This window comes from Lathyrus oleraceus, chromosome 4 (genome assembly GCF_024323335.1).
Source record: "Lathyrus oleraceus cultivar Zhongwan6 chromosome 4, CAAS_Psat_ZW6_1.0, whole genome shotgun sequence".
NCBI classification, from domain to species: Eukaryota; Viridiplantae; Streptophyta; class Magnoliopsida; order Fabales; family Fabaceae; genus Lathyrus; species Lathyrus oleraceus.
Window position 1 is genome coordinate 125,572,558 of NC_066582.1, and position 20,648 is coordinate 125,593,205.

At 35.8% G+C, this 20,648-nt stretch overlaps 1 protein-coding gene across 1 annotated transcript; it reads left to right on the top strand.

The window, feature by feature from the left end:
- The first annotated feature begins 14,234 nt into the window (after positions 1-14,234).
- LOC127073980 (protein DEHYDRATION-INDUCED 19) lies at positions 14,235-15,868 on the top strand. The gene is made up of 5 exons (XM_051015233.1): positions 14,235-14,551; positions 14,669-14,805; positions 14,914-14,985; positions 15,225-15,451; positions 15,559-15,868. Exons 1-5 carry the CDS (start codon positions 14,473-14,475, stop codon positions 15,656-15,658), a joined length of 615 nt encoding a protein of 204 aa, XP_050871190.1. The 5' UTR covers positions 14,235-14,472; the 3' UTR covers positions 15,659-15,868.
- The last annotated feature ends 4,780 nt before the right edge of the window (positions 15,869-20,648 follow it).

Sequence of the window (20,648 nt, forward strand, 5' to 3'; positions counted from 1 at the left end):
AAAGTTATTGGGTTTTCAATTTCGCATAGAGTATAAACCCGATGCCTCAAATAAAGTTGCAGATGCTCTGTCCCGCGTACCGGCAGCATGGCCCGATTGGGATTCACCTGATTCTTCTGCACTTTTGGCTTTAGTCTCTTCCCCTACTTTCGGGATTATACAGCAGCTCCGAAAGGAAAATGCCTCGGATTCTTTTTTGTTGGCTTTTCATGAGAAATTTGCACAAGCTACCTTGATGTTTCCTTATTCCATCAGCAATGGGCTGGTTTTACGTCATGGGCGCTATGTTCTTAATCCCTCGTCGCCGCTTTCCACTACTATTATTAGTGAATTTCATGACACCCCTAGTGGCGGGCATGCAGGTGTTAAACGTACCCTCGTTCGTGTTGCAGCCAATTTCTTTTGGCAGGGTATGCGCCAAGCTGTGGAACGTTTTGTAGCTTCGTGCCTTCTTTGTCAACAAATTAAATACTCCACTCAAGTTCCCGTCGGGCTGTTACAACCCTTGCCTGTGCCAGAGGTGGTGTGGGAAGACATCACTATGGACTTTGTTACAAGACTACCTTTAGCTCATGGTTATACGGTGATCTTAGTGGTGGTTGACCGCTTATCCAAATCTGCTCATTTTGGTGCTCTCATAGCATCCTTTACTGCTTCCAAAGTGGCTGAATTGTTTGTTTCCATGGTTGTTCCCCACCATGGTTTTCCCCGCTCAATTGTGTCTGATCGTGACCCGATCTTTATGAGTAACTTTTGGCGCAAACTTTTTGAGTTGAGTGGCACGAAGTTATCTATGAGTAGTGCCTACCATCCGCAAACAGATGGGCAGTCCGAGGTGGTTAACAGAGGCTTGGAGCAGTACTTACGGGCATTTACTCAACACAAACCTTCTACTTGGGTTTCTTTTCTTCCATGGGCCGAATTCCACTACAATACTAGTTATCACAACAGCCTCAAAATGTCACCATTTGAAGCTCTGTTTGGTAGAAAACCTCCTTCCATTCCGGTGTACACCAGAGGATCAACTTCTATTCAAGCGTTGGAAGATGCTCTCCTTACTCGTGATGAATTATTACGCACTCTTAAGGAGAATTTGCTAGCTGCTCAACATCGTATGACTCAAAAAGCCAATGCCCACCGCCACGAACTCTCGTTTGCTGTCGGAGACTTGGTCCTTGTTCGTCTTCGCCCATATCGTCAAACGACGACATGTGAACACCGCTATCACAAGCTGTCTAAGAAATATTATGGACCGTATCCGGTTATTGAGCGTATTGGTCCTGTTGCCTACAAGCTGCAGCTGCCACCGGATAGTCGTATTCATCCCGTGTTCCACATTTCAGTCCTAAAACCATTCCGCGCCACTGATATTCCGCCTCCACAGGACCTGCCAAGTGACAGCTTCAACAACTAGCCCCTAGAACAGCCGGATGCAATAGTGGACACACGCACTGTACTCATACATGGTTTACCAACATCTCAAGTTCTAGTTCAGTGGAAAGGATCTCTAATGGAAGAGGCGTCTTGGGAGGATCTTGCCCCATTCACATCTACTTATCCTACTTTCCACCTTGGATGGAAAAAGGTTGACCAAAAAGCCAGCTTGGATGGAAGACTTTGTTTGTTAGAGGAGAGTCCTTGGTGAAAGGCATTAATGGTTTAATTGTGTTGTAATTCCGTTTTTTACCCTTCCATATTTTTCGCAAGTTGGTTATGATGTAATAGTTATATAACTTTGTGTACTGAAACAGAATAGTGGGTGGAATGAATAGAAACTTCTTTTTTTTTCTCTCTCTCTAAGGAGTACACACTCACTCAAAGAGTGCTTTCTGTTATATAATTTGTGCAGCAGGTTGTATCACTATCACAACGTAATTTTATTGTTCAGTTATTCACACTACACACTACAATTTGATGATTGGCATATAAACGTAAAACACAACACTACAACACAAATATGCATAGCCATACAACAACACTCTCATACAATGATAATTCTATACAAAAATTAGATAATCACATATTCAATTTTTAATTTCCAGAATATCATATAACAATAAGTCACAATAATGTCCATACAATACACTTATAGTGAAAACCCTTTCTCTTCTCTTAATATTGGAATAAATTCTCACCCTTACCTTATATTTTCCAACAAGATGCATACTTCGAACTCTAACAATGGAGTTTTTCTTTAGCCCTAACCTTTGCCTCTTCTCACCACAAAATTCTATTTCACGTAAAAATCCTCCAAACTCTCTTACTAACCTTTTTATCATTAACCTAATCCGCATCGGAGACAGGATCACCCTACCTAATCCTTCTCTTGTAGTAAAAGTAACCATGATGCACACCATCAAAATTAATAAATAAGCATATGTCGCTATGCAAAAAATGATCAAAGCACAAAGTCGTCCACCGATTTTTTTTTATTCCCCAAAAAAGAGGAAAGAGAAAATAACCGATAAAACCCTCTAAAGAAAAAGAAAAATGGTCTTGTAACCAAATTAGGGTTCGTAAGTCGGTTATGCAAGGGGAAGGTATTATCACTCCTCACATCCATCGTACTCGATGGGAACCATCTAAGTTGTCTATGTAAAATTAATGTTTATTTTATCTTAATGATTATCTGCTATCAGGAAAAAGAGGAAAAAAAGATTGGTTTTTTATTATTGTGCTCGCCAAGGATTTAGAACTTTGTGCCTATGTATCACTCATCGTGAAATGAAGAATCTTAGCTCCGTAGTTTGGAGTAGAAAATGATTGTTTGTTGGTTGTTTTTACCTTGAAAAAGGGTTTTCAGAGTGATGCCCAAAGGCGCAAAAATAAGTTTGATGAGTTGATGTTGTTTTTAGTTTTTTTTTAAAAGAGATTGTTTTTTATTAGAATTGCACTAAAGACTATGGGTAAATGTGAATATTTAAGACAACCAAGTCAAGCATCTTGTGTCCAAAATACTCAGAGGAAGGGTAGGAAAGTTTCATTCTTACTCATTCTCCACCATTTAAGGCTCATGGCACACAATTCTATTTGTATACTTATTATGTTTTGAATTTGATTGAGAAAAGTAGTGTTTGACGTTGGATCAAAGGTTTATCGTTTATTGCTTTGAAATAGTGAGATCGACCTAATAACGAAGGAGGAGAAAATTACAACCAAAAGGGGGAGGGATACATGGAGAATTACAAGGGGAATAATATGAGAAATAATGGGGGTTTATTGTAAGGTAGCCCAAGAGAAAGTCTTGTCTGTGCAATGTGGCATAAGCTAACAAGTGGATAATGGACTCAAAACATGTCTCCCTAGGGTAGTGTCATGAATGTCATTCTTGCAATAAAAGATTACAAGTCTAAATAAACTCCAAGTCAAACAATAGGTCAAATACAATAATACAAAGTCCAAATGCAAGGGTCCTAACAAGTCCTTTAAGTCCAACATTAGGTCACAAATGATACATCTTTTTGGTCTTTTTATTTTATCATGTTTTTTGTTCTTTTTAGTTATGCGAAACAATAAATAAATGACAAGAAATAAAAATGGTATAAAATAAAGGATGTATGAGGTAAGTGGATGATGATGAACATAAATGTAAAGTGCTTGAAATAAAATGGACAATAAAAAGTAAATTGCGAGAATTTAAATGGAAAAGAAATAAAGTGCAATAATATAAAAGTTAGAAGTTAGTAGTTAGTGACAAAGATACAAAAGGTGATCACCTAGGGATTTTCTATCCACAAGTCGAAGGACTCAAAATATGGTGCATTAAGGGATAACCTATCATTGATTCAAAGTGTCAAAAATGATACAATGATCATTTATCAACATGTTTGAATCAAAGAAGATTGAATAGACCGAAACGTCCATCTATTAATGATTTGAAATGTGGAAGATCTATCTACCAAGTAACCACATAAGATAACTAAGAATTAGCATAAAAAAGAAATATATAGTTAAAGGTTAGTCATTAGAATAATCGAATCGGGACAATTTAGCGTTATGTCAAACCACGTAAGTTGACTTATATAGAAGTCACACCTTTTTTAGGCCGGTGAATGAAATTTATGCATTAGCGTATTAGAGAATTAATAAGAATTAATCTCTGAAAATACGAAACACAATAAAGGAAAATCAAAGGAAAATAAGATTAAAAGGATAAAAATCAAATAATCAAATGATAGAAGAAATATTTGGAAAAAGGAAAATAAGTGGAAAATTAAATATGAGATATTGAAAGAAAATAAAAGTGTAGGCAAACTTGAAAGGAAATTGCAAACAAGTAAAAACCACAAAAAAAGAAGGGTGATCTTGCCCACCAGTGTTGAACCCAGAACATGGGAGTTAGTAGACCTAAGCCTTAACAAACTCAACCATTCATCCAATGGTGTCAAACAAAGACAAGGAATAATATATAAAGAAACAAAACGAAATAAAATGGAAAAATGAAAAAGGAATAGAAACTCCGTAAGACATGCTTCTTCATGAACACAAACCATTGTTCAGTCATCTTGCTCACATTGCAAATGAAGCAAAACTCAATCCAAACATGACATGATTTTGAGATTTGTTGTGCTTTGTTTTGAGATGGTATATAGTTGTTGTGGTAGAAAAATGGAAGAGAAGGAAGTTGTATGTTTACATGGTGGTGGTGAATGGTTATATGGATGAAGGTTGCATGTTTGCTATTGCTGTTGAGAAAAACTTGTTGTATGAAGATTGTGGATTTTTACATGGTGGTTGGATGGTTCAAAAAAGAAAGGGGAGTTATGTGAGTTTGGGTTTTAGGTTAAAAAAGAGAGCTTGAATGTGATTTTGGTAAAGGCTTAATGGCTTCTTAGCTTCGAAAAATGAGGGGGGGATGGTGTTCTATTTATAGGGGAAGCATATGGGTTGAAGTGTGTAAAAATGGGATTCACTTTATGTAAAAAAAAGAAGAAAATTATTGCTATTGTCCGTGCAGGTGTAACCGGTTACCCATATGAAAAATGGCCTTGGAAGTCTGCTGAGAGCAGGTGTACCGGTTACCATAATTTGGGTAACTGATTACATGCGTAGAAAATTGCCTTGGATGCTTGTTTAAGAGAGGGTGTAACCAATTACCATAATTTGGGTAACCGGTTACCAAGACCCAAATTTGGATTTTTTGCTATGTTATGTTTTTTTTGGAGTTATTGGAATGTTAACGCTTATGTTGATGAGATGATGAATGTATGCATATGTAGTATGATAAATTTTGGGGTACGACAGATGCCCCTATTTAACCTTCTCGGACCTGAATGTATGGGTAGAAACTACTTTCACACGTTCATGGTAGGAGAGTATTAAATACAAAAATATTCAAAAATTTGTCATACGGGGAATGAATGAATGTGATGTGAAGTGATGGGTATCTGTGAGAAGTTATTTATTAGATGGCAAATGGGCTTTGATATGAAGTCATCTATTGGGGATTGTATATGGTATTCTGTGGGAAATATTGGTCAGTTGTACGCAGAGATGTTTAGGCATGCATGATGTATGCGATAATATGTAATAATATGTAATGTGAGTATCTCTTCCAGTGATGGACTTCGCCAGTCTTGGTGATTGAGACATTCCTGCAGGATTCCGTAGATTTATGCGCTTTCAGAGGCAAACCATAAGGGTATGGTTGTAACTTAGATTCTTCTACAAAAGGCAAAAAGACGTCTTGCAAAAGGCAAGCATGGCTTGGCTGGGGAGAAAGGTCCTTCGTGCACAAGGTAATAAGAATGCTATGGTAGTTGAAAGGAGTTGAGATAGCTATGATTGAGGTTAAAACACAAGTCTGAGGAGATAAGTCGAAGCTTACATAAGCTTTGAAAGTTGATGACCCCTTTAAGGTCAAGGTGGTATTTGTGAATGAATTTTTTTCTTAGTTGTTTTTATGTTTTGTTATCTTATTTCGTGACTTATCTCTATAATTCATTTTTTCATGTTAATAAAAGGTTTCTTTTGTGCATCAGTTATCTTACTTTTTTCTTGAGTATAAACCATAATTTAAGGATTTAAAAGGTTGTTTATGGATTCTAAAAGAAAAAAGGAAAAATTTATTTATCAGGGAAATTACAGAATCTATTACATAGGGTTTCAGTCATGATCTTCTTGATCTTCTGATCCCTTGTAAGTCTCCAAATTTTTTTTGTAATCTTCATCCCTCTTAGAGTCTCGATAAAATTTCTAATTTGCATCCTACTCCTTTTTGTCTATTGGAACCTTGCTCTTCTTAGGAACTTCAACAGATGATCCTTCATCTTGTGCTTGTGTGGTCTTCATTTTTTCTTCGGTCTTTTTATTCCTCTTATCCTCTCTAGCCTTCTTTCTCATTAGATTATGATAATCCTTATCAAAATCTCGCTTATCTGCTTTGAAAGCTCTTTCCTTACCCATTCTCATAATTCCTTTAGGTTGCGTGTCTTGTTGTTTTGCTCTACATATGCTTTTGTAGAGTCTGAATATAATCTCTTCCATCTTGAAGACTGTGTTCCTTGAGTCCTGTGCCTATGAACTTACTGGTTCTTGGAATCTATGTAGTTAGAGTTTATGTGTGACTATCTTGATAATCATAGTTCATATGCTTATTTGTCTTCAACATGTGCATTTAAACTGTTATTTTTTTCTCTGTTTTATTGTTCTTCTCTTTTTTAATCTTTTTGATAATGACAAAGAGAGAGAAAATGCATAGAGTATTTAAGAAGAAAATAAAGCATCAAAACTTGAACAAAGCAATTCTTGCCAAAACAACTCCTGATTTATAAGCTTTGTGTTGTTTATTTTTTTGTAATTTATTTTGTTGAGCTTAAATGACTAATTTTAATCTAACAAAGACAATGATTTAAGGAGAAGCTTACAAATCTTACCTTGATGAACTGTCAAGACTAAAGGAAGGGCTTACAAACCTCAACCCAAGGTCTGTCAAACTCAGGGGGAGCTTACAAACACCAAACTCTGATGTTAGACTTTGTTGATTAAAATTATAGGATTAAATTAACACAGATAAGAAGTTAAGACGAGCTTACAAACTTCGTCTTAATGGATTATCAGACATATGGGAAGATTACAAACCTCACCTTAATGGACTGTCTAACTTATGGGGAGCTTATAAACCTTAACCTCTTATGTTAGACTGTGTTAATTAAACCATTAACCATTATTCTTAAATACATTTATTTGTTATCATAAAAAATGGGGAAATGGTTAGAACAAGATTTGTTCAAGCTCCTAAAAGATTTTGATGATAACAAAGTATTTAAATAACAATAGGGTTTACTAATGGTTATTCTAGCATGCAGAATCAAAAGACGTTAACCTTGATACTAATCAAGTAAATCACTAAGAAGAACCATTAAAGGAAGGAAAGTTATTCTGAATCTGAAGTATCAGAATCAAGCTTTTAGACTCTGATGAGTCTAATAAAGTCTTTCAGGTTCTAAACCTAAGCTTTCATGGAATACAAGGATCAACAAAACTCTGAAGACTGGGTTCATTTGAAGCAAACAGTCACTGTCACAAGGAATGACCCTGTAACTTCTGAACGTGCTTAATCAACACTTTTGAAGGATCTGCTTCAAAGGAATTTGTCTACATGAAGTCATCAACTCCACAAGTGTTTATCTAGACTAGTTCTGATCAAGACTCTGATGAAGATAAGTTTAGAACCTGTGAACTCTAGACTCTGAAGTCTCACTCCAACCAGGTTATGAAGACATACTTCAACTTCTGATCAAGCTTTAACTAATTCTATAAAAAGCATTTGAATCATGAAGTTAAGTATAAGGATAACAACGACTCTAAATAAGCTTCAACAAACGTCTACAAGAAGATTTTAAGTATGAAGTTATGTAAAGAAGATCATGTGACAACGCTACAATACTTTATGTCTAATCAGCATAAAGCTATGTTGTCATAATCTTATCTCTCCAAGTGCTCTAAACGATACTCTACTTCTCCCAACGTTCTTATGCTAGATGAGTTTTGATCCACTCTATTCTATAACGGCTAAAGACCTTCAACGACTACTTGTACCTTTGATAGTTTCAATCTTCAACAAATTTATTCCCATAATCTATTTATAGATGAAGATTGAAAATATTCAAGAAGTCTGTTCTGGCTAAGTTGAATTAGAGTTGAAGAACACATGACTGTCTTTGCAAAGATGTGATATCAGTTCACTGTATTGGTTGAGAGAGAGAGAGAGAGAGAGAGAGAGAGAGAGAGAGAGAAGAGAGAGAGAGAGAGAGAGAGAGAGAGAGAGAGAGAGAGAGAGAGAGAGAGAGAGAGACTGCATTATATTCAGAAAATACACACTAAATAGAAAATATAACCATAAGGGTTAAGTGTGTGAGAGCAAAGCGAAAATGATCAAAGAAGATCATCATAACAGAAATGCACAATATTTATAAAATTAATTTTTATGAATTGATTGATCAAAAGATATTATTATTTGATGAATTTATTTGATAACTTTTTAGGGTGGTGTCTTGAACACGAGTTTAAAAAAAAAATTGTTATTTGATAGTATTTGATATTAGGAACCAAACCACTCATAATCTTTTTACAAAGACTCAAACTATTATATAAAGACTAAACTTAAAAGTTGATATATTTAAATTATTAATATAACTAATTTATTTATTCACCCATCCACTATAGTCGGTGACAAAAAAGACTACTTTTCATGTTGGGACAAGCTTAGGTTCGGTGCTTAGTCTCTTTGAATAGGTGTGTATGTGTGATGCTTCGCCCCTACGTAATTAATTGTGCGCACTGCCACGACATTACTTTATGTTCTCAACTTAATTCACAAGTTAAATATTCTTGCCCTACAAGAATATTTAATTAAGTCTTCAAATCATTAATAATTGAGAAACTAAAACTAAATATTTTAATGTTATAAAAATCAATTTTACTATAAATAAATTAAAAAAAAAAACTAAAACTGAAAAACGAGTATAAAAAATAAAATAAAAGTATTTACAAAAACCAAAACCTAAATAAAATAAATTATAAAATTAAAACTAAAAAATAATACATTTACATGATATATATATATATATAATATATATATATATATATATATATATATATATATTATAATATATATATATTAATATATATATATATATATCTTAAAAATTTATTATTCTGTAAAATTAAATATATTTTATACTATGTCTAATAATAGAGTATCACTTTTGTGTATTCTATTTACTCCATCCATCCATTTCAAAATGATTGTCATTTTAGCAAATAAAATATGTTTCAAAATGAATGTCATTCTTGTTGGAACAAAATGTTTTCAAGAAAAATGAGAGAAGAAGAAAAACAGAGAAAAACTATAAACTAAATTTGTGAAAAGCAAAATCCTTATTGAGTTTTGTTGTTGTTGTTGTTCTTATACCTATTTACATCATACCATGTCCTTTTTATAGGCAACTAAAATCCATACCTAAAACTTACAAAGTGCAAATATAAAACTACAAGTTACACTTCGACATAACAACTATATGTTGTATTTGACTCTGTAGAATACAACTGGTTCCTACTACTTCGACTAGCTACTTTGACACAATCGAATACCAGATTTATACAAAATCATGGATTACAACTAACACACCAACTAGTTCATATTTTTGAGACTTCTCATCCCAATTCCTTTCTTCAACTCGCCAAACCTAACTTTCTTCAGAGGTTTGGTGAGTATACCAGCTAGTTGTCATTCTGTCTTGCAATGTTCAAGTTAAAGTTTTCCTTTGTTAACTTGATCCCTAAGAAAATGACACCTTCTGTCCATGTGTTAACTTCGACCATGACACACTAGATGATTCGCCAGGGCGATAGCTGTCTTATTGCCGACAAACAACTTCATTTTCCTATGTTCTATTATCTTGAGATCTTCGAACAACATCTCTATCCATGTTACTTGACATGCTACATATGATGCAACCACAACATAATGTTTTGCTTCCTTGATCTCCATGAGATTGAAGCGCCTTCGATCATGAATATGTAACCTGCAATACTCTTCTTCTCGTCTTGATATCCACTGAAATATGAATTAGTGTAGCCACATACCTATGGATCAATGATGGTTATCTTCTGTCTTGACATAAACACATCATGATCAATCGTACCTTTGATGTATCTAGCACTCTCTTGACTGCAGTGAAATGACATTCTTTGGGTTTCTCCATTAATCTGCTCATCAGTCTGACACTTCAACAGATATCTGGCCTGATATTGCAAAGATACCTCAAGGATCCAATGATTTATTTATACAATGTTTCACTTACAAACTCATCATTTGTCTCCTTTCTCAACTTTGCTCTAGTTTCTAATGGCGTAACAATTGCATTACAGTTACTCATCTTAAACTTCTTCAAGATATCTTGGGCATACTTCTTCTGAGGCAAGAACAATATTTCACATGTTTCTTTGAACTCCGTCCCTAAGAAATTTGACGAATTCTCTAGGTCGTACATTTCAAACTCATGCATCAGTTTTGATTTGATACTTCTTATCTCTACTTCATCTGCACCTATAATCAACAAGTCATTTTCATACATGCATAAAATGATTTGACTGACCCTGCCTACATCATTGACATTTATGTTCAGAGACACACTTTATGAAACCTACTTTGATTAGGAAGCTATCTATTATCTTATTCTAAGCTCTTGGGGCTTGCTTCAAACTATAAAGAGTCTTCCTCAATTTGTATACATTTGACTCCTGCCCTTTGATTTCAAATCCTGGTGGTTGAATGACATAAACTTCTTCTTCCAAATGTCCATTCAGAAATGTTGACTTTACATCTAGTTGATGTATCTTCCAACCTTTGTAGCCTCACAACAGGTGCATACACTTCGTCGAAATCAATACCAGGTTTTTGCAGAAAACCTCTCGACACTAGTCTTGCCTCATACTTGTAAATTAACCGCTTGACCTTCGTTTCAGCTTGTAAATCCACTTCGCATCAATTGGCTTCTTGATTGACTTTCCAACAAATTCCCAGGTCTTCTTCTTCTCGATTGCCCTGAGTTCTTCTTTCATGGTTGCTAACCAATTTGAATCATTCATGGCTTGATCCAAACTGATTGGTTCTGCTTCAGCCATCATCATCACATATTTTATTAAGTCACCAATTGCATCGACTGCTTGATCTGAAAATATCTCATATCCAGCAAGCCTTGTTGACTCAGTTCTTTCTCTAGTCGATCTCTTAACATTACGCTCAGGTGCTTGTTCATTTTGATTGGCCGTGACTTCAGTCAGTTGGTCTTCATCAAGCACATTTGTGGCTGTTTCTTGCTCTTGTCGAACTGAACCTTAACTTCAATCCTACCATTTTCTTTCATCCACTAGAACACATCGACTGATCACTAGTTTATCATCATTTGGTGAATATAGTTTATATGCACCAGTTGAATGATAACCTATGAGCGTCATAGCCTAACTTCGATCGCCTAGTTTCTTCCTCAATTGTTCAGGTACATGCCCGACTCACATTTACCCAAGCACTCTAAGATGACTAACATTCAACTTCACACTTTTCCAAACCTCATAAGGAGTCCTCTTGACTATCTTCTTGGTTAGACATCCGTTTAGAATGTACACTGCTATCGAAGCTGCCTTACCCCAAAATCTATGGCATATCTTTAGCTTTCAACATGCTCATAGTATGTTCAATATAATTCGATTATTCCTCTCAACTATGCCATTATCCTGAGGTGTATAGGGTGTAATGGCCTCATGCTCTATACCTTCCTCATTGCGAAATCTAGCAAATTCTCGAGAAATTATTCACTACCACCATTAGTTCTTAGTTTCTTCAACTTACATCCACTTTGCTTCTCGACATGCAATTTGAAGTTCTTAAACTGTGTGTATACCTCGCTCTTCCTTTCAATAAGGTAAATCCACATATATATGGTGAATTTATCTATGAAATCTAGGAAATAGTAGTTACCTCCATTCGATATTACTTCAAAAGGTCCACATACATTATAATGAACAAGCTCAAGATTTTCTTTCGACCTCATAGGCAAGTAATGTTTGAATGCTTTCCTTGTCTGCTTTGCTTTGCAACATTCCTCACATACCTGACTTGGTTCCTTCACCTGAGGTAAGCCATACACCATCTTATTATGGTTGAGCATACCTAAACTTTTGAAGTTTAGATGTCCATACTTGTGATGCCATAACTAGTTCTTGTCTTCTTCTTCAGTCGAAGCAAGACACTTGTGATCAACCATGTTGATCTCTACTTTGAAGGTCTTGTTTTCTGCCAACGGTGCCTTCAGAATCAACCTTCCATCACCATGATACACCTTCATCTGATTCTTTTCTAGTTTCATGTTGTACTCTTTTGCGAGTAATTGACCTACGCTTATCAAGTTACTTGTCATCAAAGGTATATACAACACATCAGTGATGCTGACATTTCGACCATCCTTTCTGACAACAAATATTTCCTTTTTCATCTGATGTGATGTGTCTTCCATCTGCAAACTTATCACTTTCTCAACTAATTCATCTATCTTGGTGAACAACTTTTTACTACCAGCCATGTGGTTACTACACCATGAATCTAGGTACCACATGTTGGTTTGCTCATTGTTTGATTGAGTATTTTCCATCAGTAACACATCATCAAAGTCACTATCTCTAGCTTGTGCATATTACGTTTCATCACTATCTTTTTCTCTTGTTTCTTTCTTTCTTCAACAGTCTCGAGCATAATGACCAAAGCCTTTATAGTTGTAACACTGCACCTCCTTCATGTCAACTTTCTTCGTCGAATACTTGTTGCCCATGTCTTTCTTGATTGAATCAAAGTGATTCTTTGAGTTTTTGCTCGACTTCTTATCATTAACAAGATTATTTCTCCATTTCGCTTTCTCTTTATCAAACTTCTTGATGAATCTTGCTTGTAGTGTTTATTCAGCCACCTTCTCCCTTTCTGAGTTTATCTGCTTCAACCTCATCTCATGAGCCTCTAATAAAGCTTGAAGTTCTTCTAACTTCATCTCATCTAGGTTCTTGGACTCTTCAATAAACATTACAATGTAATCAAAATTCGCAGTCAGAGAGCTCAACACTTTCTCAATCTTCTACAAATCGTTGATTAATTTACCACACGCCTTCATCAGTTTCGTTAACAATACCATTGAAAAGTATTCTGAGACTTATTCTTCTTCCTTCATCTGAGTCATCTTAAATTGCATTCTCAACGTCTACATTTTCACCCTTTTCAGCTTTTCATCTCCGCTGCACAAGTTCTTTAACTTGTCCCACACTCATTTGATAGTTTCTTCTTTAATTATCTTCTCGAACGTGTTAGGATCCAAGCATTGATGGATCAAGAATAAAGCTTTTCCATCTTTCTTTCTTCTTTCCTAGTATGCAGTTTACTGAACATCGTTCGCATTCTCTTCTAATGCATGTACTCCATTGTTCACGATTTCAACCACATCTTAAAAATTGAAAATGACTTTCATCTGCGCCATCCACCATTCACAGTTCTCCCCTTTGAAAATCGATATAATAGTTGGAAATTGCGTTGATGTCGTGTTTCCATTTGCCATTACCGATTCTCTCTGAATCACAACCAGACTCTGATACCAATTTATTGAAACAAAAAAGGTTTTCAAGAAAGATGAGAGAAGAGAGAAAAGAGAGAAAAACTCTAAACTAAATTTGTGAAAAACAGAATCCTTATTGAGTTTTGTTGTTGTTATTGTACCTATTTGCATCATACCAAGCCCTTTTTATAGACAATTAAAACTATGACCCAAAACCTACAAAGTGGAAAATATAAAATTACAAGTCACTTCGACATAACAATTATATGCAGTACTCGACAAAAGAATACAACTGACTCGTTTTTCTTCGTCTAGCTACTTCGACATAGTCGAATGCTAGCTTTCTACAAAACTATGAATTACAACTAACAATTTTCAATGTAGAAATAATTGCTATTTTTTCAATTATATACTTCAATTATTACTCTATATTATTACTTCCAATACATTATAAAATAAATTTAATAAAAATGTAATGTCTTATTATAATAATGATAATAATAATAATAATAATTTTAAATTCACTCCTTTTAAATTTTAAAACAAAAGAGTAACTTTTAATAACATTACTTTTGAGAAAGAAGTATAGTACTATTTGAGAAAGAAGAAAACGTGGTGTGATGTGTTTGTGTGTTGGAAAACCATCCGGTGTAAGAAACAAAACACGAGTCAGCAAAACATCAGAATACAATAAAGCCATTGGTGATAACAGATGACTTGACTGATTGAAAACCAAACTCGCCTCCTCTTTTCTTTACATTCCAAAACCACCTTTTCTCTCTCTGATTATCACCACCGCCATTACCCTCAACCAAACAAAACCATCACTTTCACTTCTCCTCTGCCTGAAGAAACAAAGAAAGAAGATAATATCATGGATTTGGATATCATGGCCAGTATTCACTCTGTCAACCACTTCTCTACTCTTCAATATTCTCCTCCACTTCACTCTGGTTAGTTACTTCCTCTTTCCCTACTTTCAATTCTATTGTCTACTACTCTTTTCTTTTTCTATCTCTTGCTTCAAAACCTTGCTACTAACACTCATTAAGTCCATTTACTTGCCACAGATGAATATCCAGTAATCCATTACACAGATGTGTATGATGATGATTACCAATCTCTTCTCAGATGTCCTTTTTGTGATTTTCAAATTCAACTTCCTGGACCCTCCCAAGAGGACTATTGCTCTGCCCTTAAATATCTGGTATAACCTTTCTGTTTCCTAAATTTTTTTATGTCATCTTTGAAATTTTCATGCATTTTATGCAAGTAAACAATGGTTATAATATCTGATTCTATTTGCCTACACCAGGTTTGTCCTGTGTGTGAACAAGATTTAGGAAATGATGCAATCGCACAATTTACACATTCAACCTCGCCAAAGGTATGTTTTGTAGAATCCAGCATATGTTTGAGTCTACGCTGTCTCAAATTTTTGGAGACATACTTAGATTAGTCGCAGTTTAATCTTGACAAAATAAATAGATTAGTTACGGTTTAACTGTGACAAATTTCTAGCCCTGTGTCTTGCGCGCTCACAAAGACGGCTCTGACTCTCGTTTAAGCTAATGACATTTCTTGATTATCTTGCTAAAGTCAATAAATTGATATTTTGATCTATAGTGGGGATGGAAGTCTGAGAAATCTAGCACCTGGTCCGGTAATTCAGCAATGTTTGGCAAGAAACCAGCTGGCAGGGGAAACAAACAAGAATCGGTAGCCGATCCGCTTTTGTCACCGTTCATCTGCAACGTGCCCGTTCCTAACTCTGTTCCTAACTCTAACAGTAGCCATCAAGGTGAAAAGTCCAGCCTCGGAAACAAGGATATAAACATTCATAGACCAAAAAGGTATGGTTCTTGCAGATTATATAGTTAAGTGCTGAACCATCAAGACTTATGGAAATTCTCTCCTTAAATCTGTTGCTGAATGGATGCTACTGGTTTTGTCTCTGCAGGTGCTGGACTGCTGATGCTGAGCAGGATCAACAAGAACAAGGGTTGAAGGCAGCTTTTGTTCAAAACTTGATATTATCAACCATATTCGAAGAAACATGATCATAGAATTTAATTTACAGTCGCGTAAGTCATGGATTAGTTACGGCTTCTTACATATTCATATAGTCCATGTATTATGATGCTGGTCCAAGAAGCACTGGGTTTTATTGCGGTGCTTCGGTTTAGAATGTGAAGTAGTATAAGCAATAGTTATGTTGAGGCCAAACATATTTCAGATCTCTATTAATTAAAGTGTGATTTTTCGGTTAACTCCTTTGAATTTCGCCTTAAATCTACTTACTACAGCTTATTGAGAGAATGGTAACAGTGAGAGATTACACATCACATTCTAAGTATTCTGGTTTGCAAACACTGTTTTTTTTGTCGTTCCCATCACACCCACCAATTATTATTTAGTCTCTTGGTCCTCATAGTTGGCCAGTCTACATTTCACGATTAGATCAATAAATTTAACCATATTTTAATCTAATGGTGCGATTTATTGATTCATCAGTATAAACAAACTTGCATATAGTGTAACATCTTTTTAGTTATGACCTATAGAATTAGCCTTAATAATTTTAGGAGGTAATCTTTGAATCGAGACTTTGTTTGTAACATATCCTATGTTAGGATGAACTTGAATCATTGAAAGAGAATTCTCACAAGCTCTGCTTGTGTTGTTGTTGATTGTTCATTGGATTGTAAAATGCATGAAGCTTGCTATTTATAGATTATGCAAGCTATTATGGTTACATTGTGTAGAAGTTAGTTACTAATTTTCTCAACTACCTATAACGAACTCAACTTTCCTCTACTTGTTACCACCATGGCTTTCCTTTTATTACTCCAATACCCACAAGGTCATGGTTGGAGCAAGGGTGCACTTTGAGCTTGGACTTGAATTCTTGAATCACGACATGAGAGAGTGGCTTGGTGAGAGCGTCAACAATTTGCACTGTCCGTATGTGTTGGATTGTGAGCTTGTTAGCTGTCACTCTTTCTCGCACAAAATGGATGTCGATCTCGATGGATTTTGTTCTTGCATGAAGCACCGAATTAGGCATTGCAACGGGGCGGGTCGGGGACGGTTTTTACCTCCCCAAACCCAAACCCAAATCCCCAAACAATCCCCGTTCTCCGCCCCAAACCCAAACAGAGATGGAGAATCAAAACCCAAACCCGTCCCAAACGGGTTCGGGTATCCCCGTCCCGTCACCATTCATTTAGTTAAATCATTTTTTTAAATAGAAATATTTATTTTTCCAAAATAAAATTATATTACAAATAATAAAATAAAACAATCTAAAAAAATTCCATACATACATTTCAAATATTTCAAATAATAAATTCAAATTAAAATATCAAAACATTGACCACATATTTAATATTCTAAATATTCAAAAATAAATAATAACGTACATAAGGAAATAAACGGGGCGGGTTCGGGGACGGGTTCGGGGTGGGTACTAGTGTCCCAATTACCCGACCCATCCCCATATTTTAAAATCGGGGAAAATCCAAACCCGAACCCAAACCCAGTCAAAGCGGATTTTCCCCGTCAACTTCGGGGCGGGTTCGGGTTGGCACCCGCGGTTATGGGTTATGTTGTCATGCCTACACCGAATTGTGTGACACTGATCGCTTTATTCGCAAGTGCACGAATCGCGTCAGAGTAATATAAAAGAATATCGATCCCACAGAGACCAAATCGTCAATCTATCGATTACTATCGTTACGATGTTTATCTAAGGCGGTATAAAAGAGATATTGATGTCGCAAAATAATAGTAAATAAAGAAAATAATAAATACAGTGCAGATAAAGACAAGTTTGAATGTATTTCACTTCAGTTAAACGATGTTTCGATTGTCTAAATAAAACTACTTATGGGGCAATATTTTCTACTCTTGAAAAGAATCCATTTAACGGGAACTGTCGCTTTCGCGTATTCAGAATCGAGTTTGCCCTTAAATTAAAGTCTTTTATTGTCACTTACAAAAGATGCGCATACCGCTAAAGTAGTAAACTTATTTTTAAGAAATAAGACTCGTAAACTTAGTTGAAAAGTGATTTTGATTTGGAAAATTTACCCAAGAAGTTTCCTGATTTTAAATCTATCAACGCGTCCGAAAACAGTTTCAAAAATCGTTTTTCCTTAAAGTGATAAAAATTTCTAGTTAACTAAGCCAGGGTGCTTTCACACTCCTTGAGTAGTTAAAACTAACCAAGTTTGTTTCAGAAAACTCGATTTAAAAATCAAAACAACCTTTAAAACATTTCTACAGATTCAATATGTGAAACATTTCTTTAACCGCGATCCTTACATTCTAACCTTTGAAAGATTTAGCCAGACATGGTAATACAAACAAACACAACGATATTGATCATGATGAAAAGTTGTTTTAGAATGTAAGGCGTAAAGAACAAGTAAAACGTGTAAAATAATTAAAACGAACAATAAAGATAATGGCGAGAAATTTAAATAAAGTAAAGACAATGACATAAATTAAATAAAGTATAGCAAGAAATTAAATGAAGTAAAACATGACAAGTAAAATAAATAAAAGCGATTAAATTAGAACCTGCTCCAAACGGAGGCTTTAAATCTGGTACAAGGAAAATAAACCTTTGACTTTGAAGATAAAGACGACAGCAAAATCGAAGTGCTCCAACTTAATTACACTACGGTGCGATAACCCCTCGATGTGACGGATTACCGCTTTTACAGATGATAATATAGTCTTAGTGTTGTAAACTAAGTTGGATGATTTGGAAATGGACTAGAACGGCCTATTTATAGAGGAATTCAGCAGCTTGCAAAGACCATGATGCCCTTCAGCTTCTCCTTAGTGGGAAAGTGAAATGCAAAGGTGGCGTCCGCCACCCCTTCATGGCGCCCGCCATGTGTGTGAATGGGAAAGTTCATCGGATCGTGTCGGTTACTTCCTGGTTGAGGGCTGATGTGTCATGGCTTCTCCTATAACGGCCGCCATGCATAACGCCATGTGTACAATATTTGCCGAAAAACCCTAATTTTTGGTCTTTTTGCTTCGTTTCTTCTAAAAAGGTCCCGAAAGAGCTAAATATCTGGAAAAAAACATTAAAGAGAGCATAACACAAGCAAAACGATAATAAAGACCTAATAAACATGTGAAATCCGAGTCAAAAGTGCGGTGTGATTCAGTGTGATCAAATTCTCCCACACTTAAACCTTTGCTTGTCCTCAAGCAAAATTCTTTATAGTTTATGCAAGAAAAACAGTATCAATCAGAGTTAATTCAAGGCAAAAAGGCTTATAAGTTTATTCAAGGAATGTATCGATAGGTACTAACGAATCTAACAAAGGATATTGTAGTGACACTTCTCGCAAATGGGGTCATATGCTTCGTTCCTATACAAATCAATCCACATCACCCCACCATACCTATGCCTTCTTTTGATATTCTTCAAGTCCTTTTCATTCAGGTGCAATCACATTAAGCCCGTTATCCGTACATACTCGTAGTAAGGTGACCGGTTAGTGATTATGATCTTAAGCATGAGGCTCTGGTACATAAGTTGGTGTAACCCCTTTATTTAACCCAATTTGTAGTTGTGGGGGATTGGATCGTAATCCACCCTACCAAGTTCAGCACCAGATACCTCTGAACCAACCAACAAGAGGCATATCATTTATATATATATATATATATATATATATATATATATATATATATATATATATTTATTTATTTATTTATTTATTTTTCTTTTGCATATTTCGCAAATGTCTTTATTTTGCTGGGTTAAATGACCGTGTGAGAGTCACCTAGCCTGGATTTTCATACAACTAGAGAACAAAGCAAGAATTTTTGTGATCATTCACTTATTTTCATCGGTCCCCTACGTAGAGCATGCTTAAGTCGGACCTGACTGCAAGGATAAACTACTTAAGGACTTATTTGGAACAAAAATTAGGGCCACAACATATAGGGTATCGAGATCGACTCTTATAATCATGAAGCCTACGGTGTTAAGACAATATCGATTTTTAGAAAAAGTTTTCCCAAGTCTTTTACATCCCGTCATAAACCTGTCTTATAGCCTGAATATTCAAGATGCACTGTTATCTTTGCTCACAATTTTTTTTGGTAAGATTAAAGAAATGGGAGAAATACATATACTACACAGATGACTCGTCAAACACATGTTATTTTATTGAAAAGAAAAGGCAAACAACTAAAACGCACAAAACATACTAAAAATAAAGGAAAGCAATAAAAAGTGATAAAAATCTCCTCCCACACTTAAACTGAACATTGTCCTCAATGTTTGGATATGAGATAGAGTAGGAGTAACCTGGAAGAGAGAGAGAGAGAGAACTATGGGTGTTCACCGGTACCGTCACCGTCACCGCCCTGGTCAGGATGCTTGGGTCGACGACGCCTGCTACAAGTACTAAGTCCTTCCTGTAGCTGCCTAGAGCGACCTAAGGGAGACCCTTGGTTGGCCTCGATAAGTGCGAAGTGACGCTCAGTAGCTTATCTCTGGGTGTTGCTCATTAGTGATCGCAAGTAAGGACTCAATGATAGTCCGATGTGCTTGCTCACTACGCTGTTGGGAGGCTACCATAAAACTCATATTATCTGTCAATTGTTGGTTTATGGTATTCAGAAGGGTGTCACGCCTTTCCTCTCGAGCCAGGTGCTCGCGCCACATCTCCTCAGTGATGTAAAAACCGGGAGCGGTACCTGCAAAATGGTCAGAAGAAGAAGGTGCAGTGTATGCAGGTGATACAGTAGGAATATCATGAGCAGGTGACTGGTCGCGCCGGTCATACTCATCATCGGTCCCTTTCCCATCGTCCATAGGAACATTAGGTGGCAAAGGATCGGTAAAAGGTGGAGCATCGAGATCATACGTCCAGTTCCTTGCATGTCACACGTCTGTACGCTGAGAGCAAGGTAAAACAACACTGGGTATAGATACACCATGGATCATGAGGTTATAACCACCTGCTCGCTGCACCTTGTATAATTTCATATCCTTCAAGAATTTTAAGTTAATGG

Coding starts and splice junctions, on each gene's coding strand:
- LOC127073980 (XM_051015233.1), top strand. CDS start 14,473: ATGGATTTGGATATCATGGCCAGTATTCACTCTGTCAACCACTTCTCT. Junction 14,552..14,668: donor TTCTCCTCCACTTCACTCTG/GTTAGTTACTTC, acceptor TACTTGCCACAG/ATGAATATCCAGTAATCCAT. Junction 14,806..14,913: donor GCTCTGCCCTTAAATATCTG/GTATAACCTTTC, acceptor TGCCTACACCAG/GTTTGTCCTGTGTGTGAACA.